At 43.4% G+C, this 23,641-nt stretch overlaps 1 protein-coding gene across 1 annotated transcript in view; it reads right to left on the bottom strand.

The window, feature by feature from the left end:
- CDYL2 (chromodomain Y like 2) overlaps positions 1 to 23,641 on the bottom strand; it is a 71,204-nt gene that overhangs the window by 11,066 nt on the left and 36,497 nt on the right. Inside the window, exons 2-3 of the mRNA XM_044270674.1 lie at positions 6,615 to 7,185; positions 2,995 to 3,212 (exon numbers count right to left, since the gene is read on the bottom strand). Coding sequence (XP_044126609.1) covers positions 2,995 to 3,212; positions 6,615 to 7,185 — 789 coding nt within the window. The remainder of the gene's footprint in view (positions 1 to 2,994; positions 3,213 to 6,614; positions 7,186 to 23,641) is intronic.

Here is a 23,641-nt window from a genome sequence, read left to right on the forward strand (position 1 = left end):
TGGGTGACACTTATGGGGGATCTGTGGGTGACACTTATGGGGGATCTGTGGGTGACACTTATGGGGGATCTGTGGGTGACACTTATGGGGGATCTGTGGGTGACACTTATGGGGGATCTGTGGGTGACACTTATGGGGGATCTGTGGGTGACACTTATGGGGGATCTGTGGGTGACACTTATGGGGGATCTGTGGGTGACACTTATGGGGGATCTGTGGGTGACACTTATGGGGGATCTGTGGGTGACACTTATGGGGATCTGTGGGTGACACTTATGGGGGATCTGTGGGTGACACTTATGGGGGATCTGTGGGTGACACTTATGGGGGATCTGTGGGTGACACTTATGGGGGATCTGTGGGTGACACTTATGGGGGATCTGTGGGTGACACTTATGGGGGATCCTCTCTGGATGGCACTGTTATGAGGATGAGGATCTGTGAATGACAGTTATGGGGGGGATCTGTGGATGACACATATATAGCATCTTATGCTGTCATCCACAGATCCCCTCCATAAGTGTCCCTGTAGTGAATGACCCTCAATACAGGGGGTGGGGGTCGCATCTGCTTTAATAATGACAGCGGGGCCCGTGCAGTGACTATTCTACTACACGGGCCCCGCTCACTGTATAATCATATCTCTCTAATAGTTAATTGTTGTATGCATGTAATCGCATAATGAGCGCTAATGAGCGCTGTGTATTACCGTACTTAAAACTAGCAGCGCTCGCCGTTCGGAGCAGAGAGGAGGCAGGAGGCAGGCCAGGAGGACGGGCGCTTGCAACGTGAGTCATACGTCACGCGCCTGCGCCGCCTGCTTCATTCATAAGTGGGCGGTGCAGGCGCGTGACGTATGACTCACGCTGCAAGTGCCCGTCCTCCCGGCCTGCCTCCTGCCTCCTCTCTGCTCCGAACGGCGAGCGCTGCTAGTTTTAAGTACGGTAATACACAGCGCTCATTATGCGATTACATGCATACAACAATTAACTATTAGAGAGATATGATTATACAGTGAGCGGGGCCCGTGTAGTAGAATAGTCACTGCACGGGCCCCGCTGTCATTATTAATGCAGATGCCGCCCCCAGCCCCTCCTCCCTCACAGCTGATACACCCACCGCGCGGCATCGCGGCGGTTGTATCATTGAAAACTGGGCAAAATCTGCTACATTCGCCGTATAAGACGCACTGCTATTTTCCCCCCACTTTTGGGGGGAAAAAAGTGCGTCTTATACGGCGAAAAATACGGTAATTAAACATTTTGTATAGCTACTGAGTTATTCAATGAAATCTCTCTCTATAGCGCCACCTGCTGTTTGCTTTTTTACTAATTTCTGTGTCCTGCTCACTGAGACGGAAGCACATGCTCAGTTCCATCCTTCAACCGCCACTAGCTGAAGCAGACGGGACACGCCCTCCGAGAAAGGACAGAAATATATCTAGCAGAACAATTGGAGCAATGAATGGGGAGATCTCTGGATCCGTGTGAGGTACAGGGCTGGTTCTGGCTTTGTTAGAAAGATGTTTTCATGTACTATATGATGTCTGATTTTCATTTTTTACATTAATCATGGGATAACCCTTTTTAACATTTATATTCCCCAATTAAAGTCTCGAACAGAATCATAATTTAACTTGTCACCATAATGAAAAAGCCAATAATAAACACACATCAAGATCTGCACAGAACATTCAGTCCCACTGGATATAAAAAGATTTTGTTCTATTAGATATAAGCAATCACGAGATAAAATAAGAGGCAAAAAAAAAAAAAAAAAAAACTCAATAAAAGTCAAAATGTTCTAATATAAGAAATATGTTACTGGAGGATTGAACAAGACACTCGGCAGTATGTAAGTCGTAAGAGTGGTCCCATTGTCAGAGCTATGAGGTCAGATATAAAGGGTCAATGGTACAAAGAGGCTGCCCCCGAAGCTACGACAGGTTCCTTAGTAAGCGGGTGTCCATGTCATGGGGAATGGGGGTATACAGGCATATGAACCAGGATCGGGGAAAAGCGAGTAGGGTAGGTTAGTTGGCAGTTTAAATGTCTTATTAAACTCCCTATACGTATCAACTTTACATTAAAGAGCAGACACCACCACATACTGCATTCCTATCATCAAAGGGAGTGTATCTCCTATACTTTATTTTAGTAATTAAAATCTGTTTTTATTTTAGGATTGTAAAATTTTATTTATTTTATCTACATGATTACGGGGGTGGCTATCTTGCCTGAGCTGCTGTTAACAGAATATAGAGATATACAAGTGAAACTAGAAAAATTTGAATATTGTGCAAAAGTCCATTTATTTCTGCATTAATTCAGCTTAAAATTCGAATTTTGTCAAAAGGTTCAATATTCTAGGCTCAAAGTGTCGCACTCTAGTCAGCTAATAAATCCATACCCCCTGAGCAAAGGGAGGGGACCTGAGATTGTGACTTTGGGGTTTTCATAAGCTGTAAGCCATAATCATCCAAATTATAACAAATAACGGCTTGAAATATCTCGCTTTGCCTGTAATGAGTCTCATGTGTTAGTTTCACCTTTTAAGTTGCATTACTGAAATAAATGAACTTTGCACGATATTCACCTGTACTTTACAGCAGCCATACGGACCATAGAAACCTGTAGTCTGGATATGACACACTGGTTCTAAGGGAGCATGCTCTGGGACCTGTGCAGAGGTCATTCTGCAGGGAGGGGGAGTAGATAACCTGTGGCTGCCACGGATTGTGACTGGTGGATTCTGTGTTATCTATACAGAGATGTTATCGGTCATTGTAGCTACCAATGTGTGAGGTGACGCAACGCAACCCAATAGGATACCCTAGTGATATCCCTCTAAAGTTGAAAAATACAAAACTCCTGCATCTAGTTGAACCCCAACTTTCAGTTTCCCAAAATGGACTGTGTCTAATGTGAACGAACCCCATAAAAATCCGAACAACATGTAAATCACACACATAATAAAAATGAATGCGTTTCTTACGTCAGGTGTCAGGGAGTTGTTGTCAGACGTCTGACTGGACAGAAGGATGTGAGTGAAGCCCTCTTCCTTCCTGACGACTATGTCGCGGAATCGGCAGCTACTTTCATTCTGACGGACGCTGTACCTCAGTCTCTTATCAAACATGCAGTCCTTCTCCAAGTCTAGTTTCCTCTTGACCGGGCTGTGCGGGGTCAGTCCTCCATTTGTCAATGTTTCATCTGTAAGTATATTAAAAAATATATTTTGTGAAGATGTAAAAAGATGCCCAATGATTGCTGGCCCCACACAGGGGGGAGCTCTGCGGCTGGCACCGCACAGGGGGGAGCTCTGCGGCTGGCACCGCACAGGGGGGAGCTCTGCGGCTGGCACCGCACAGGGGGGAGCTCTGCGGCTGGCACCGCACAGGGGGGAGCTCTGCGGCTGGCACCGCACAGGGGGGAGCTCTGCGGCTGGCACCGCACAGGGGGGAGCTCTGCGGCTGGCACCGCACAGGGGGGAGCTCTGCGGCTGGCACCTTACATGGGGGGAGCTCTGCGGCTGGCACCTTACATGGGGGGAGCTCTGCGGCTGGCACCTTACATGGGGGGAGCTCTGCGGCTGGCACCTTACATGGGGGGAGCTCTGCGGCTGGCACCTTACATGGGGGGAGCTCTGCGGCTGGCACCTTACATGGGGGGGAGCTCTGCGGCTGGCACCTTACATGGGGGGGAGCTCTGCGGCTGGCACCGCACAGGGGGGAGCTCTGCGGCTGGCACCTTACATGGGGGGAGCTCTGCGGCTGGCACCTTACATGGGGGGAGCTCTGCGGCTGGCACCTTACATGGGGGGAGCTCTGCGGCTGGCACCTTACATGGGGGGAGCTCTGCGGCTGGCACCTTACATGGGGGGAGCTCTGCGGCTGGCACCTTACATGGGGGGAGCTCTGCGGCTGGCACCTTACATGGGGGGAGCTCTGCGGCTGGCAACGCACAGGGGGGAGCTCTGCGGCTGGCAACGCACAGGGGGGAGCTCTGCGGCTGGCACCGCACAGGGGGGAGCTCTGCGGCTGGCACCGCACAGGGGGGAGCTCTGCGGCTGGCAACGCACAGGGGGGAGCTCTGCGGCTGGCAACGCACAGGGGGGAGCTCTGCGGCTGGCACCGCACAGGGGGGAGCTCTGCGGCTGGCACCGCACAGGGGGGAGCTCTGCGGCTGGCACCGCACAGGGGGGAGCTCTGCGGCTGGCACCGCACAGGGGGGAGCTCTGCGGCTGGCACCGCACAGGGGGGAGCTCTGCGGCTGGCACCGCACAGGGGGGAGCTCTGCGGCTGGCACCGTACATGGGGGAGCTCTGCGGCTGGCACCGTACATGGGGGCTCTGCTGCACTGGCTGGTACCTCTTACAGGGATTTTACGGCTGGCACTTTTATGTGGTCTGTGATAAGGGCACTGACCATGGCTGGCAGGTCAGCATGGCTGTGTGCTCGCCAAAGAACCTCACAATATTCTGTGCACCCTACATATCAGGGTCATATATTTACAGGTATTATTTAGTCTTCAGTACTATATGTACCCAGAAAGCATTGCTGGGAATACTGTCTACAAGCTGGATCTCCAAATGCCCCTTCCAGGAGGCACGGAAGCAGTAAGGAATTAAAGCTCTGACACGAGGGCGACATACTGGAAATCAAGATGGAGGAAGCAAACTGATGTTATTTTACAAATTCCCTACACAACCAAACAAGACATCTGCCGTCATTTACCGCCTCATTTCCACATTACTTTACGTCGCCTGGTGTTTTGGCTGTTTGTCCAAATGAATGGCTTGTGAAGTACAAATAAGTAGTGATTATCTCCGAAGCTCCTGAAGCCGCGGCCGCCAGCAGCCTCAGTCATTTTGCATTGATTTTCAGGTATTTTCCGCAGGCAGAAGCAGATTCTCTCGATGGATTCGTTTGCTCTCCTGCTTCAACGGCATAATTAAATCAAAAATGTAATTGTGACCGGGGAAGTCTTTTCTCTCCTTGTGTTTGGTCTGTAAACACCAACGCACAGTCACGTGGCAAGGAATTCCCCCAGCACTTCAATGGATTCTGCAAATGGTAACTGGTTCCTTAAAACCAGATATTTGGCTTTGTAATTGAAAAATAAATGCATTTCCTGGTAAGTAGTGACTAGAGCCGACAGCCGTCATACAGGGCTAGAGAAGCATGTGGGGCGTCTTCAGCTTCTACTGTCCTTTGGCCATAGATGGTGGACAGGTTGGAAACAATATGAATGGTAGGCTTCAGCCAACAAATTATATAGTGCATTACCCAAGCTTTAACTCTTCCAGCCCTGGGCAATTTTCATTTTTTGTGTTTTTATTTTCTCTGAGCCATAACTTTTTTATTTTTCCATTCGCATAGCCAAATTAAGGCTTGTTTTTTTGCTGGACAAGTTGTACTTTCTAATGGAAGCATTCAATATTACATAATACTGTGGAGAGAGAAGTTGCAAAAAGAGATCCAAATGGAACTTGATAAAAAAAAAAAAAAACTGCTATTCTGCCACGGTTTTATGGGTTTTGTTTTTACACAGTTCCCTATGCAGTCAAACTGACCTGTCAGCTTCATTCTGCAAGTGAGTATGATAGCAACGATAGCACAGTAATCACATTTCTCTTTGTGTTTTTATTTCTGAAAATAAATGAAAACTTTGAAAAAAAAATATTTTTTTTGTTTGCATTGCCATATTCTTCTGACCATAACTTTTTATAATCTATGGAACTGTATGAGGGCGCATTTTTGCAGGGTGATCTGTAAGTTTTATTGATATCATTTTTGAGTGTGTTTCAATTTTGTTATCACTTTTTATGTAATTTTTTTGGGGGCAGGTGAAGCAATGAAATTTTTTTTGAAACTGGCCATTTAGAATTTTTTTTCTGTTATGGGGTTCACTATATGGGATGGATACATATATGTGTATTTTATTGATATTTGAAATTAAAAATACAACCATCACCCGAGAACCGGGAACAAAATACATTTATATTTTAATAGTATGGCATTTTCAGAAGTGGCTGTGCAAAAGATACATTTTTTATTTTTATTATGGAAAAGGGGGATGATTTGAATTATTGATTTTTTTAAAGCTTTTTTTCACTTTTTCCTTTTTCAATTTTCCTTCAAAGAGACCAAAGCTATTACAGAAAACGAACGGCTTCCCCAGTCTTGGCGCGGGGGAAGCCGTTCGGGACCCAGAAGTGCAACGCTCCCGGTAAAAGCTGCCGTGGTCGCATTTGACCATGGCATCTGAGGGGTTAAATTTCTGCAATTGGCGTAGGGAATAACTTAGATTCCCACTACATCAGTACAGGGAGCACCTAAGCGGTTACGGAAGCCAGCTGAGGATTCTTATCCCCCACTGTGTAACATAGTAACGATATAAAAGGTAAACAGATGCTAATTTAACATAGAACCAAAATACAGTAAAATGCTTATAATTCAATTATCTAACTATATGCATCCTACAACTACACTGCAACAAAGGGGTTAATATGACATACTGAGCGCAGTTTCTCAATACTTGTGACTGTCCCTATTATTGCAGACACAATTCGGACTATTGCATAGAACATATCATCGCTATAACAATACATACCGATTCCGTTGACTATGGGCGAGTCACAGACCTCCAGGCAGCTTGGCAAAACTTGTTTCCCTTTGTCATCTTCAAGGTAATTTTTTTCTTGCTCAGTGCCATTCTCAAAGTGCTTGCCCTCTGTGTGATTAGTGGGGTTCCCATTCTCCAAGGGGTTGGTCAGTGGCATAATCTGCAGCCCACTAGGAGTAGTTCTGTATGTTAATGTCTTTGTAGACCTGTCCCCGGGAGAATACTTGGGAGAACACACCTTCTTCTGTTTCTGAAATGAATGTATCCTCCTCCTTTTCTGTGATGCCCCCCTGGATCTTCCTGAATCTGTTGATCTGTGTGGCATTTTGTCCACAGTAGTCCCTCGCAAGAGCTTTGATGCCACCGCCTGTTTATTACCCGTTTTGGCTCGTCTGTCTCTGGTTAGGTGGAGTCCATTAAATTCATCAATAAACTCTTCGCAGTGCAGAAGGTGATGCTCCGGCTCCCAGGTGTCTTCACTACTGCCATATCCTTTCCATCGTATCAGGTATTCCCATTTGCCTTTCTTGTTCTTCCTCTTGTCCACAATCCTCTCAACCTGGTAAAGAAAATGACAATTAATATGACATCACGTTAGAAATCTAACAGTCATACTGACTGACATAACCTGTAGGTCACTTGTCACCTTTGCTGTACAGACTGGGAGAGAATGAGCAGAGTAATCACATTATCATTAGAGGGTGGACAGGTTTAAAGGGGTTGTCTCATCTCAGACATTGGTGGCATATGACTAGGATATACCACCAATGTCAGATAGGGGTCCCACCTTTGGAATCCATTACCATCTCCAGAACGGGCCACCCAAAGTGAAGAAAAGTGCACGGCGCAAGCACGGCCATCCTCCATTCAATTCTATGGGAGTTCCGAAAATAGCTGAGCTATTTCCCGCAGTCCGATAGAGGTAGAGAGGTGGCCATGCATGCATGGTGTGCTATCCATTTGCTTGTATAGGAGTTCCTAAAGAGAGATAAGCGAACTCCCTCTATTTCATAGAAACATGGTGGGGGTCTTGACCCTGAGCCAGAATAAAGGGAATGGGCTCAAAAGATAAAATACAGTGACAAATAAACCCAATCCTAACCCAATCCTAAATAAACAAAAAGAAAAACTAAAAAACAAAACCAAAAAACAGAAAGGACAAACTAACACGCAATCTGCAACAAAATTGCAGTCCTGAATCAATGTTCACTAATTGCGCTGCGGTCTTTGCTGTGAGGTGTGCACCTTTCACAATTAACTGAAATCCAAACAAAAAGAGAGACAACCGCTCTGCTCAGAATAGGTATAAGTTGATTATCACAAAAGTCGATGCTATAATCTCCTAGAGAACAGAGGAAATAGCCCGACATAGTGAAGTACTGCCAACTGCGTTTAAATACAAGGATTTATTCTACTTACTAGATCTATAAAACAACAATCATAGAAAACGTGCACGTCCTCTCATCAAACACCCTGCCCGGGTTTCGCCTCCGCTTCGTCAGGGGCACCTGTGGACTCCTCTAGATTGCTCCTTTTTCAAGGTAATGTGGGCGTTACCACAACCTCGATTCTCATGATTATAACATAGCAAAATTCCCCATTCCCCTTATCGGTTATAAAATTCCAATACAAACATATTCACATACATGAAAACACATACTGCATTTAAAAACCATTTTTCTGACATAACTTTAAAATCCATGAAAATACCTGTCTCTTCTTTTAGCCATATGGTTGATTACACCAATTCATCTTCTACTCCATTATTCTCTCCTACACCACAAAAACTTTACCCCCCCCCCCAACCATCATCTCAGCTCCACTTATCCTTCACCAGCGTCAATATGGACCTTAGTTTTTACATTTTGCTACACTTATCCCCTTCTAATAGATATCCAAACATACATAACCCCACATATAATATATAATATACATAACCCCTCAATAAAACAAGATACAAAGAAAGTCATGTAGAAACTACTGCAGGATGAAACCACGTAGATTGAGGAAGGATCCTACCCTGGAATGTAAAAAAACTAATGGATATATTATTGATGAGTATTCTGAATGTAAAAGTTTAAATTTCTTCAGATTAAATACCCAGTTATGCCAGTGATCTACTATCTGCCTAAAGTTTATAAAAATGTTATGGATCCCCCCCCCTAGGCCTATTGTATCTGGGATCAATTCCCCGACTAGCCGGCTAACTGAATAGGTTGATTTTTTTCCTGCAAAACTATGTGAGCAAAACAAATCCCTTCTTATCTTAAAGATACAGGAGAGGTGTTAAAACGTATAAAGGGTTTGGTCCAATATACAGAAGATATGATACTGGCCACTGTGGATGTTGCATCTCTCTATACTGCTATCCCCAAAGACAAGGGTATGAATGCTATTAAAGACTGTCTTGATAAAGATCAAGAAATGACAATTGAACAGGGGACATTTAACATTAGAATGTTTAGAATTTAGTTTATGTCATCATTTTTGGGGGTTTGATGGGGGTTGCTGGTACTTGCAGTGCACCGGGACAGCGATGGGGGCGAAATTCGCCCCCCCAGTTCCGCCAACCTATTTATGGGCTCATGGGAAGAGGAAATTATAAAACCAAGGTTGGGTAAGAAAGATAGAAAAGGAGAATTGGTTATGTGGAAAAGATATATTGATGATTGCCTGCTGATTTGGAAAGGAGATTGTGAAGGACTAGAAGAATTTGTGTGTTATATCAATACGAACGAATGGAACTTGCGGTTTACAGGAAATGTGAGCGGCGAGTGCGCAGATTTTTTGGACCTTACCTTTTTTTGTTGATGAAGGGAGATTAAAAACAAAAACATATTTTAAACCTTCAGACACAAATGCATATATTTCTACGACCAGTTGTCATTACAAACCCTGGATTAAGAATATCCCTAAGGGACAGTTTAAGACAGTATATAGAAAACTGCACTAATCTGCATGACTATGAGGAGCGGAGTAAACTAGCATGATAAAAAAAACAACTGTTTTTTGGAAAAAGGCCATAAGAAGGAAGAACTAGAGAGAATTTCACAGAAGGTGGTTGGGGAAAGGATGCAGCAAATGAATAGAAGGAAGAAGGAAGAAAAAGACTTTCGCTTGAGTTTTATTACACAATTCAACAATAACGCGTGGCAAATAAAGGAAGCAGTGAGAAAGAATTGGTCTGTCCTTAAAAATGACCCCATATTAGGAGATGTTATACCCAAAAAAGCACCTTATCTAAAGAATAGACGTGTACATAGTTTTATAGTCACACAATCTGGTAAAACTAATAAACATCGCTTCACAAGGTGCGGTTTTTGAAAGAAAATAAACCGTGGTTTCTAGGAGCATCGGCACCACTCCTAAAATAATGGGAGAACTTTCATGTGAACATCTGGGCGTTGTCTACATGCTGGAGTGTCCATGTGGCCTCCAGTATGTAGGACGGACTACTAGGAAACAAAGTCAGAATTCAAAATTCGAAATATTCAAAAAAAAGGATTAGATGCACACAGTGTCGCTGCACATTTAAAAAAAATACATAACAAAAACCCAGAAGGTTTGAGGTTTATTGGACTTGAACAGGTCCATAAGAACTGGAGAAGGGGGGGGGGGATACATTGAATAGAATAAATAGAAAAGAAGTAGAATAGATCTATAAATGGGGGACTTTGTGCCCTGATTGTTTGAATGTTGAATTTGATATAAAGGACTGTATAATAGATAGATAAAATATGGGTTTGCCATTGATCTGCAGCACATTGAAGAATTGTAAATCTGTGACTGTAAATATAAACCTTTGGCAACAATACGGGCAAGTTGGTGTGAAATTTTCTCACTTGCAAGATAGATATCATAATGTGCGTTATTTTATGCAATGAAAAAAGAAAATGGGGTTATGTATATTATATGTGGGGTTATGTATATTATATGTGGGGTTATGTATATTATATGTGGGGTTATGTATATTTGAATATCTATTAGAAGGGGATAAATGTAGCAAAATGTAAGAACTAAAGTCCATATTGACGCTGGTGTGGTGAACGATAAGTGGAGCTGAGATGACGGTGGGGGGGGGGGGTGTAGGTTAAATGTTTGTGGTGTAGGAGAGAATAATGGAGTAGAAGATGAATGGGTGTCAACCATATGGCTAAAAGGAGGAGAAGACTGTCACTGCCTGCCCTGTGAGAAATCTGAGAAGATCGGATAGACTTGCAGCACGTGAGTCTATCTGACAGGTCTTTCTGTGTTTCCCTTCTGTTTGTTGTTGTGGGCAGAATACCACCCTCTCCACAGGTTCTGCTCGTTATCTGTCTAAGAGGCTCTATTCAAGTCCTCCTCTTACTGCTGACTTTGCGGTTGATATTTTCCTTCTGGAGTTCTATACTGGTTGTTTGTGGCTCCTCTACTTCCCGGTCGTCTCAAGCCGAGTCCTCCTGTTCTTCCCTTTGTGCGTGTGTTTCTTCTAGGTCTCAGGGAGACAGAGATTGGCTCACTTCAGGTGGATGATGGCTGCATACTGGTCACTCTTGATGTGTACGCCTCTGTGGTCAATAGCAAGAACGCGCGTATGACGTGCGTTACTAAATACAAAAACGCCCCAAAATACGCCCGATAAAAACGCCTGTAAACAGCGCTTATTGGATACGCTCAGGTGTTAACCCAGCCTTATACATCGTTCATACATGAGAAGGGTATTAGAGCAGTCGCGGGTCTCTTAGACACTAGCGTTTATTAAAAAAAAAACGGAGAAAGATTTTTTTCTGAAACTTTTGAGAATTGTACTTGAGCAAAATCATTTTTTGTTTCAGGACTCCTTTTATCAGCAGTGTCGTGGGACCGCGATGGGATCGAACGTCGCACCGCCATACGCAAATACATATATGGTGCAATTTGAGAGCCAGTTCATCTATTCTAATTTACTGTATCAGCAACACTATATTCTGGCGTTGTTTTATCGATGATATTTTTTGCGTGTGGCGAGGTTCGATCCCTCGCGGAGTTCACTACGTATTTGAATTCCATCTGGGAGGAGCTGAAATTTACAGTACACCATGACATGGATACGATTTCATTTTTGGATACCTGGGTGATAAAGGGGACAGATGGTAAGGTGCAGACAGATTTATTCACTAAAACATAACATCAGAGATAAAATAGTTTGGGCTGATGTAAGTAGTAGCAGAACAGAAATAAGACAAAGTACATTGTCTTCTCCTAGACCAGGTACATTTCCCTGCCTCAATTGTGTAAATTGCACTAGTGTCATCAAGGGCTCATGTTTTTCTCACCCACATTCAGGTGAAAAGATTCCGATAAGGGGCACATTTACATGTGATAGAAGATTTGTGATTTACATTCTCAAGTGTCCCAGTGGATTGTTATATTTGGGGGAAACCTCAATGAGAATGAAGGACAGACTGAGTAAACACAAGTCTACTATCAGAAAAGGTAATTTACTACTCCCAGTACCCCCTCCATTTTCACCAACAAAAACACAATATCGCACAACTGTGTTATCAAATTATTGAGGGTGTTTCGTTACCCCGTCGTGGGGGTGACGGAAATAAATTGTTACTAAAGAGAGAGGCCTACTGGATCCATCGTTTGCAAACAATGGAACCCAGGGGCCTCAATCATAAATACAATGTATCTTGTTTTCTTATATACAATTTATAAATGTATTTCCCCTTTTTTTTTCTAGCGGAATTGAATAATTAAATGAATTGGATATGTATACTTTTCATTATATTGCCTATTGTCGTCACTGAGGGGGAGGAGCCTTGCCGATGACGTCAGTTCCTCTGTATTTCATTTGTCGATGTTTGTGCATAGTCTGAAGAAAGCGCATTGGTGCTGAAACGCGTCACTATGACATAATATGTGACCAATAAATGTATTCACTGATTGAAATCTATGCAAAGTGCCGGTCTTCTTGCTACATTGCTCATACTGTCAGCAGTCAGGGAGAGGCTCAGGGAGGTTACCATTCCCTCCTCCCTAGCTTTGGGGCCGTCTGTTTATCTGTTGTTGTTTGTTTACTTGGTGTTCCTCTTGTCCCCACTTGCCGTGACAGAGACATTTTCATGGATTTTAAAGTTATGTCAGAAAAATGTTTTTTAAATGCAGCATGTGTTTTTACGTATGTGAATATGTTTGTATTGGAATTTTATAACGTATATGGGGAATGAGGAATTTTGCTATGTTATAATCATGAGAATCGAGGTTGTGGTAACGCCCACATTACCTTGAAAAATAAGCAATCTAGATGAGTCCACAGGTGCCCCTGACGAAGCAGAGGCGAAACCCGGGCAGGGTGTTTGATGAGAGGACGTGCACGCTTTCTATGATTGTCGTTTTATAGATCTTGTAAGTAGAATAAATCCTTGTATTTAAACGCAGTTGGCAGTACTTCACTATGTCGGGCTATTTCCTCTGTTCTCTAGGAGATTAGAGCATCGACTTTTGTTATAATCCACACAGAGGAATAACATCGCAAAGACACTCCTTTTTTTAACTCCTAATGTAAACTTATACCTTTTTGCTTGTGCTCAAAAGAATTATCCAATGATTAATGTAAAAAATCAAAACATATAGTACATGGCAATCTCTAACAAAGCTAGAACCAGCCCTGCACCTCACGTGGAACCAGAGATGTCCTCATCTCTAGCTTTGCTTAACATGATTAATAATGCTCTGTGCCTCTCTGTGATCTTTTTACTACAAAACCACAGTGAGATACAGTTGTCACCGGGATTTTGTAGTAAAAAGATCACAGAGAGGCACAGAGCATTATTAATCATGTTACTACTCCGTGTCTCTGCTGTCCGGAGCGGGGCTTGGCTCTCTTTCACGCAGCGGTTAAGGCTACTTTCACACTCGCATTTTGTGCGGATCCGTTATCTTTAACATAGCCCAGACAGATCAGTCTTGAACACCATTAAAAGTCAATGGAGGACGGATCCGTTTTCTATTGTGCCAGATTGTGTCAGTGAAAACGGATCCGTCCCCATTGACTTACATTGTGTGTCAGAACAGATCCGTTTGGCTCAGTTTCATCAGACGGACACCAAAACGCTGTGAAAGCCCTGAACGGATCTCACAAACGGAAAGCCAAAACGCCAGTGTGAAAGTAGACTTACCCGCATGACATCCGCTTGTGTGAAAGAGCCATTACAGCCAGTGTTTGGCTGCAGCCGTCAGATGTTGGGCGAGTACATCCCCACTTGAGCATGAAGAACAGAGTCTGTCGGGGGATCGGAGAGCCTCTGTTCACTGCAGAGCAGCAAACAGAAGCAGCTTTCTGCCTGCTTGTTAGAAACCGAGTCTCTTGAGTGGTAGTAGAGGTGAGAAGACTCCTTCTGCAGGGAATGAGAGAAGGGACTATATCATCAGCTGTCAGTGGGGGAAGGAGACTGATGCTGTACAGAACCCTCAGCCAACAGCACAGACCAGCACCAAGGAGGAAACATGGAAGCAAAAAATGATAAAATTTTTATTTTTATACTAGAAGTACTCTAAATGGCTAAAACGGCCATTAATAATATTTCAGTACTTTTAGTATGTAGTAAATGACTCAAATTTAAAACATTCGAAAACTTTTTTACTCACCTGCAAGACTTTCCTCCTTTTCTGCGAGTGAGCTGCAAAGCACCTGCATCTCTCAGGAGGCATTCCGATTAGCTCTTAATTGTAAACCCCTTCCATCCCTGCATACAATATACCCCCAGAGATAACTATGGTATGCAATGCCCCCACATTTTCCATCGCTATATACATCTATGAATTTAGATGTAGGGATGAATGACTGAAAAGGTGTTTGAGCTTCTTCAGTATAAGATCAGTACACCAGCACTGAAAAGAGTAGAAGCTACATGCTAGTGGGCATGTCAGTCTACCACTGAATGCAGGAGAAGATGGACCAGAAGGATAAACAGTAGGGTTCACTACTTGAGAGGAAAATGTAATTTGCATAAATAAAATAAAAAACAATATTTTCATCGCATGTATATTTCAATACTTTTTTTGCATTGTAATACTTTTCGAATTTGTCCGTCAGAATGTGAGCCACGCGTTCCACTCTGGCTCCTCGAGCGGGGAACCTACAGTGATAGAGGTTGTCCTAATGAGACAACGCCAAGCTGCCATAGACATTATATAGCTATTGTCCAAATGATTCGCCCCTAATGTCCTCATTAACATACATCTTTAGTTTGTTTAAGCATCCACACTGTATTAATAGAAATAGTAAGGAGAAGCTCATACCAGATACCTCTGGAACATCTCCTCTCTGTGGAAAACAAAGAGTCTGCCAGATAATAACGCCACCCAGAGGATTCAATTCTCAGATGGCAGATATCTGCCAACTAAAACCTACCGGGGGACAATAATTAAAGGTCATCCCCACTCAAAGATCAACAATCATTTATGCCGACAACTTGATTTTGTAATTCTGCACTATTTCGTCTATATCCACTGTAATCCACCCTAGGTCCTCTCCTTCATTTCCATTAGTTGCATCCACCACTGTGGACCAGCAGAGGTGGCCACTCTCGTGCAGATCGCCTCTGGAGTTCTCTCACTGTTCTTGGCTTGGTCGGGATATGTTTCTCTATTGAAGTGAATAGGACGGCTCCCGGACATGTGCCCTAGCCTGAAAGTCGTCGTATCCGGCTCCTGCCAGGCCATCCCTTCTACACAGAAGTGGACAGGACTGCTCCCTCGCATGCATAGGAAGCTCTGGAGACGTTCTTGCTTGCCTGTCCTCTACTCTGGTGAGCATAACCAGAAAAAGCAGACAAGAGCAGGTGATACAGGGATACAATTTTAAAAGGGAGGGCAAGGTGGGAGACCAGGGAAACAGGGACTATGACTGTCTAGGGCAGTGATGGCTAACCTCCGGCACTCCAGCTGTGGTGAAACTACGACTCCCAGCATGCTCTATTCATTTCTATGAAGTTCTGAGAACAGCCGAGCAAGTGTACATCTTGGAAGTTGTAGTTTTATCACAGCTGGAGTGCCATCACAGGTCTAGGGCCTGCTACTCAAGAGGACACTTGTAATTGCCTACATAGCAGCATCTTGAAGCTTGCTTCTCACACAAGGGAAGGGCATTAGCAAAAATGTTATGGGGCTATATAAAAAATTTATTTTTCAAAAACCCTTGCTCTCCCCCCTATGCCTGGGCTCACTTCACCACAATTTTGATAGGGGGTGCAAACGCCTTGTATTCTAGCAGAGATGTAACTGGTGAGACGAATGAACAAACAATAATAATAACTACACTTAACAAAGCTATCATTGCAATTATTTGGAAATTAACACTGCGGGAGAGAGACATTAAAAATAATTATTGATACAGAGCTAATTATAACATGCAAATTGACGTCATCATACAGAATCTCCCATATTCAACTGGAAAGAAAATATATTCCCAATTGATAATAGTTTATAGGGGGCTGTACGAGTTAGATACCCCATTAGGGTCTGTTTAGGTAGCAGATGAGGGAGGCACATTGCCAGGGCCAAGAAGCTCTCTGCTCTTGGGGACCAGTGGTCTCCAAAGAAATCGATGCATGGCTATTGACCTAGTCTGGCTCTGGTTATAACACGTCATTACTTGTAAGGACGCTTGTCATGGACATTGCGATTCACCTATTGGCCAATGTAGTTCTCTTACATTTAAAGTCTTAAAGGGGTTGTCCCTCGAAACACATTCTACATTTTTCAAACCAGCACCAAGTTTAGTATAGCCATTGAGCAATTCAATAAAACATATCTGTATAGCGTCACCTGCTGTTTGTTCTTTTCCTTATTTCTTGTCCACCTCGCAGAGGTGGTCGCACGTGCTCAATCTTCAACTGCCACCAGCCATATCTTCTGTAAGAAGCTGTGGCAGTTACAGGGAAAGAGCTAGAGGAGAAAGGACTCGCCCCTGAGCTGCCAGGCTGAAGAGGATCTAGCAGATTAGGATGTAGCAGAGTAATTGGAGCAATGAATATGGAGATCTCTGGATCCATGTGAGGTGCAGGGCTGGTTCTAGCTTTGTTCGAAAGAGGTTGTCATGTACTGTATGATGTCTGATTTTTATATTTTACATCAGTAATGGCATAAACACTCCAAGCTTCTCTCAGGAACAATTATTTTTTTCCTGAAGAAGCCTTCTCTCGTTAAGTAAGCCTTGTGTGTTGCGATTTTTAATTAACTGTCTCTATGGTTCTTCAATTCCAAGACTGAAAACAGAAACAAATAAGATGTGTCCTACAACAAGCAGGCAAGTCAATAGGAAATGTGTTCTGTACGTGAGAGGGGAAAGACTGCATTCATCTGTAGAACAGTAAAGGCCTAAAAAAAGCTCCATATAATGCCGAGGTCCTGAAGCCAACAAGATTCCACCAGCAGAAGAGTACTAAGGTGACAGGGACAATGTAGTGAAGCTATTACAGTATCCTATACAAACAATGTTATTGTGCCATCTCCAACAAGCAGAAAAGTGTTGAGTCAGAAATCTGGAGACGTCTTGGGGGTTTAAGAGCTTTATAGAAAGCTGTTGTCTCTTCATACTGAGAAATGGTGGAGGTCTATGCTCAAAGGGCTCCATAAATGCCATCTTCTGACTTGTCTCACAACTTGAATGGAGCTGAGCTGCGGTTTGCTGTATAGGAGGTGATCGGGTGACCGGGGGGGTTATCATGATTTGCTGGGGTTCAGAGGTTGGATCTCTACTGATCATAATGTTTTGGCATATCTTGGTAATACCGATTTACTCCGCTCTGCCCACAAAAGTAAACCTAAGTGCTGACAAAGACTGGGGGCTCTTCCTCCCAGTTGTGGCAGATTCTTTTCCTGTTCAGATACATTTATTCAAATGCAGCTGAACAGGAAAGCAACCTACATATGGTCGGGACCCGAAGCCTGTGTCAATGCAGTGGAGACGGCGGCATTGGCGGAATGAGGGAGGGTAAGTACCATGTAAAATTGGGATGTTGAATGGGGAACACCTTTAAGATGCCCATGTATACTAATGAGTTTACAGGCACAACCCCTTCAGGGGATGCATTGCCTATATTTATTTTGCCAATTTAAACCAGATACTGATACATATTAGTTTTTTATACTACTTTCTGTACATGATTATGGGACAGTCATGTTGCCCCGAACTGCTAACAGAATTTTGAAATGTCCTTCACAGCAGCCACCTTACAAAACAATACTCTGTAGAACAGTAGAGACCTCAATTCATTGTGCGGGGAGGGGGAGTAGATAAGCTGTGGCCATAACCTACTGTAAATTCACATATACAGTATAATACAGATATAAAATATCTGTCATTGTAATTCTGTCCATGCTGCTTATGATATGACTACTGAGTAGTGATCTCTACAGAACAGGAACCGTCAGAAAATTATTAGGCCCAGTGGCCAGCGTGAAAACTGCAAATCAGCAAAAGTGCAGATCTGCGTCGGGTCTGCATACTATTCCATGGTCATGTTGCTATGTGGCACAGCTAAGAGACAACATTTTATTGGTTGTCCAAAGTTTCAAAAAAGATCCACATATAGGTAAAGCAAAGGATTCAATGGCGGTGCATGAAATCAGTGACTGTAGACTGAAGTTTTGGTCCTGTTATTGACCTTGGTCACAGTCACCAAAAGAAAAAAAAGACAAGCCTTTAATGAAAGAAGAACCAGGGCATGACTGATAACCTAGTGCTATGTGGAACCTATGTATATTAGACATGTTCTTAAAAGGGAACCTGTCACCGGGATTTTGTGTGAGATAGAGCTGAGGACATCTCATACCCAGTCCCCATAGCTCTGTGTGCTTTTATTGTGTAAAAAAAAAAAACCACACGATTTGATACATATGAAAATTAGCCTGAGTCCTGTCCCTGTCTCATCTCAGGTTAATTTGCATATGTATCAAATCGTTGTTTTCTTTTTTTACATAAAAAAAAGCACACAGAGCTATGGGGACTGGGTATTGCGGATGTGCTAGCGGCCATCTAGCAACCCAAGTCCTCAGATCTATACACAAAATCCCGGTGACAGGTTCCCTTTAAGTCAATAGCACTCACGGTAATGAACTATGCAGGCATATAAAGTAAACAGAAAAACAAGCACACGATTGCCTCCAGGAGGTAACAAACTGACATTGTAAATAATACGAATAGCATGTAAAAATTAATATGCAAGCCCACAGGACACTGTGCCTAGTATGAATGTCAAACCCAGCAGCACTAGTATATATAAGACACTAATGGGGAGCAACCCATGCATCAGTTAAGGAAAGATAAAAGACAGACACTTAACTAGGTATACAAAAAAAAAAAAAAAAAGAAAAAGTGGGGGTAATGTGGGGCTCCCTGGAGTACGGTGCAAGCATGGCCACCACTGCTGGATTGCAAGGTACTTGTAACCATGGAAGCGAGCAGTGTATAATGTGATGGAAAAATGAATCCAGCAAAGGAAGCAATATGGACAATCCCAATACATTAGTAGGTGCCTTGTAATAACTTTCTCTTCATGATAAATGCCACTTGAGAACTGAGAATACCCCATTAATGCCACCAGATGTGAGGTACAGTAGAGTATTGAGTACAGGGGAGCGTTGCCTGGTCATATAAGACTTCTCACATCGTTTAGGCGCTCTCCATAAGGAGATATAGTATTTAGTATATAGTTAAACCAGTACTTTCTGCTCTGCACTGATGAGGGGCAATCACCACGAAACAGCTGTCTGCAGATGAGGTGCTCGCTTTATTAATATCAGATTCATGTCTCAAGGCCTGTTTAAAAGGTTGAACACTGACTTATAGGCTAGCTGCCTTACATCTGGTGGCATTAGAGGCAGAGCTTGTTAAGAGCTCTATTGCATACCGTCTTCTCATAAAGGTCCCTTAAGATGAGACGATACAGCAGGAGATTGGCGTCCCCCCGCCAACCCTTCCTTTCCCTCTGACCGCCTTTCTCATAGCTTGTTATTCTGCCGAAAACCCACTCCTGCGCACTCTGTCCGTTGGCCGGCGCATGCGCACGGCGATGCCCATTCCTTGTACGGGATCACAGTAACTATTGCGCATGCCCCGCTAACGACGCGAAAACTCAACAAAGGAGGCGGTCTATCGGCGCATGCGCATTAATTACTGTGATGCCGTACAAGGAATGGGCATCGCAGTGCGCATGCACCGACGGACGTAGTGCGCAGGCGCAGGATATCGGCGGAATAACAAGCTATGAGAAAGGCGGTCAGAGGGAAAGGATGGGCGGGCGGAGGGTAGGAAGGGGCGGGGGGACGCAATGAAAAGGCTGGGCAAGCAGGGCACCTAAGAGAGTAACGCCGCCCCTGGGCACTTGCGAGCCCTCATTTGCATATATTATAAAGATCGGTTTTGATGGATTTATAACAGCAGGATTGATGCCAGAGGTAACGTTTTGATTAACTGTAAGCATGCTGGGGAGCTGTGGGAAGGGTTAAAAAAGTGAAATGCTGGTGACAGATTCCCTTTAAAAATGTGAAAAAAATAAAATAAAAATTATATATATATATATATATATATATATATATATATATATATATATATATATATATATATATATATATATATATATAGAAACTGATCTGTTTGTCCGTATGACAAACGGACAGACGGATCTGTTCTTGCAATTCATTTGTGAGACAGATCCCCCTACAAATGCTGTCAGTTTGCATGCAGATTGCGACGGAACTGCTTGCCGGATGACTCTGCCGCAGGTGTGAAAGTACCCTTAGGGTACTTTCACACTTGCGTTGTTTGATTCCAGCACGCAAACTGTATGCAAACGCATGTAATTTTTTCTGACTGATCAGGCATTTTTCAGACTAATCAGGATCCTGATCAGTCAGAAAAATGCATTTCGATACCGGATTCGTGTCATCCGGCAAAACGGATCCGCTATAAATTTCTTTCACATTTTTAAAAGGTCTGCGCAGACCGGAATACCGGATCAGTCAATGCAGCAATTTGAATGCCGGATCCGGCACTAATACATTCCTATAGAGGAAAAATGCCGAATCCGGCATTCAGGCAAGTGTTAATTTTTTTTGGGCCGGAGATAAAACCGCAGCATGCTGCGGTATTATCTCTGTCATGAAAAGTCAAAAAGACTGAACTGAAGACATCCTGAATAGATTGCTCTCCATTCAGAATGCATTAGGATAAAACTGATCAGTTATTTTCCGGTATAGAGCCCCTACGCTAGTGTGAAAGTACCCTAAATCCACCTTAAAGGGATTCTGTTACCTCGTTTTAGGTTATAGAGATGCGGACATGCACAGCTAGATCGCCACTAGCATGTCCGCAATATACCTGTCCTATAGGGCTGTGTGCTTTTATTTAGTTAAAAAAATGATTTTATATATATGTAAATGACCCTGGTAAGGCGCCCAAGGGGCTGTACGAACCTTCTTGGTGCCCATTCACGCCCCCTGTGAAGGAGCCCAGCACCGCCTGCGTCCTCTGAATACAGATGATAAGATCTTCAGCTGAATTTCTGTAGGAATGGAGTTCATGAGCAGATGTGGGTAATGAGCAGCAGCACTTGTATGCAGTCTCCATTACCACAGCCTGTCCTGTCCATCCTTTCTGTACTTCATGTCTCCTCATGAACTCCATTCCCATAAAGATTTAGCTAAATATCTTATTAAACTGTAGTCAGGATCATAATCCCTGACAGTCAGAGCTGGAGGAGAGGAGGATGAGGCAGCTCTTTACCTCAGTGTTGTGAAGTAACTTGTCCTGCTGTGTGATTAGGACAGGTTTTGTGTGCATTAACAGGACGGCGGCCATTTTGTTTCTCCTAATCTTTGCTCCCTAGACAAAACGAGCCATTATAACTAATGAAAGTTATTTGGGAATATATTAATAATAAAGTAATAGTTATGTATTTTAAATTTTCCTAATTCCCGGAGAACCCCTTTAAATCTCTAACAATCCACAAGTAATTTCAAGCTAATGATTTCACAGGTCCTTACGTGCAATCTAATAACCAGTAATAACCGGTCAGCTACTTTTAAGGTGGTAGTGGGCCCTTTAACCATCAGGGCCTCAGTGCAGCTACACAGATTTAAATTTGGCTATGTCTGACCCTGCTTAAAACTTGAGGCCCTCAAGTTAAAAATAAATAAAAAATAATCTACTGCAGAATGAAAGTAATACTCTTGTGATAAGTGTATCAGCAACATCAGTAACAGCCTAACCAGCGCATTTGCATTGGTTTTAACTGACATCCCTCTGACAGACCATGGAAATCCAATGATCTCCGAGACAAAAGCGGAAGGAAAACGGCTAGCTAGCAACATCTGGGATGGCCTGCTGTGACTACTAGGAAGTAAAAAGGAACTGCTGTGACAACTAGGGAAATGGGGAGTTTCTACTAGAGACTGGCCATTTGGATGGTAGCGTGGGGGGACATAATTTTTACTACTAGAGTGAAAGAAGGGGGGGCACAGCTGTAACTTCAAATGATTTGTTCTCTTCTGATTCCTGAAAGGACAAAACCTAAAACCTACTATACACCCTTGAGGGACTTTTTTTTTTAATCATTGCATTGTACTCATTCTGAGCTAAAAATAGGTTTTTTTTTCTATTGGTCGATTTTGAGCCATTTTCTCTGTACAGGCTTTAGATTCTCTAGTCGCCTGCTGTCTGTCTTCACTCTTTTCCATCAGCTGACAGCTCCTGATCTCTGATCTCTAAATTTATCAACACTCATTATAGCTCAATTCTTATCTTACCGATATGAATGTGCCTTAAGGACCCTTTACACTGGCAAAGAATCCGTCAGATAATCGCTAGCGAGCGTTCATAGGAACACTCATAAGTGATTATCTGACGGTCTGAAGGTGCCGCGAATTACCCAATGAATGAGTGAAGCGCTTCCTTCCTCACAATTGCCTGCTAAATTGTCCTGTCTAAAGGGACATTTAAATAAGTGTTTATGGAGGTTTAGTAATTTAGACATAAGGTTTATTAGATGACCGGCACAAAGTGAAAGTACGATTCACATCTAGGCAAACAGTTAACCGTTTGTGATAAAACAGCTGAATATTTTTAATGAAGACCCATTGAAGAAATTATTTTCAGCCCAAAATGAGTAAAACGCAAATCATAAAAAAAAATGTCCCCAAAAGGTGTACATAGCCCTTAAAGGGGCTGTCCCATGAAGAAATGTATCCCCTATCCACAGGATAGGTGGCAAGTGTCTCATTGGCAGTGTGCCCCCACCAATCTCGGGAACGCTCCATGGTTTGAATGCAGCAGTGGTCATGCACATACGCTGCCACTCCATTCAACCCTATGAGACTGCCGGAGATAGCTGAGCGCTGGTACTCCGCTATCTCCAGTTATCCCATAGAATTGAATGGACCTGTGGACACGCATGCGTCAGGAATGCAGAAGAGCATGCATCGGGATCAGAAGAGCCATCAGGGTACGAAAAAGCCCAATGAAGAGAAGAGAACATAGTCAGGAGCGAAGCCAAAAGGTCAGAGCCAAGAGTAGAACAATAGCTACTAGCTGAACAAGCCAAAGGGCAAACCAGGAGTTAAACTCAAGAACAAGAGGAAGTTTGGGGTCAAAAGTCAGAATCAGAAACAATAGCAGGCAAGGCACTGGAGGCCGATTGCCCTTTAAATAGGATACAGAGGCTGAAATCATCGTCAAACACCTAGCAATGCAACGCCACTGTCTAAGGAGAGAAACAGGGAGGACACGACTGAGATCAGGACCCGCAAGGAGGCCACTGACAAAAGCCATGGTAGTCCGCTGGGATGTGTTGCTGGAACCAGATGAGATGAGTATCGCAGACGTTCTAGACTACAGATGCTGAATTAAACTAATCTCAATATATCTTTTAAGTTTTATTTTTTGTAATTTTTTATTGCTTTTTGCTAAAGTTCTATTTAGAATATTCCCATAATTGCTTAAATTTTTCCATCATTTGACTCAAGAATGTTGCATTTTAATGAGCGGA

This window comes from Bufo gargarizans, chromosome 10 (genome assembly GCF_014858855.1).
Source record: "Bufo gargarizans isolate SCDJY-AF-19 chromosome 10, ASM1485885v1, whole genome shotgun sequence".
NCBI lineage: Eukaryota > Metazoa > Chordata > Amphibia > Anura > Bufonidae > Bufo > Bufo gargarizans.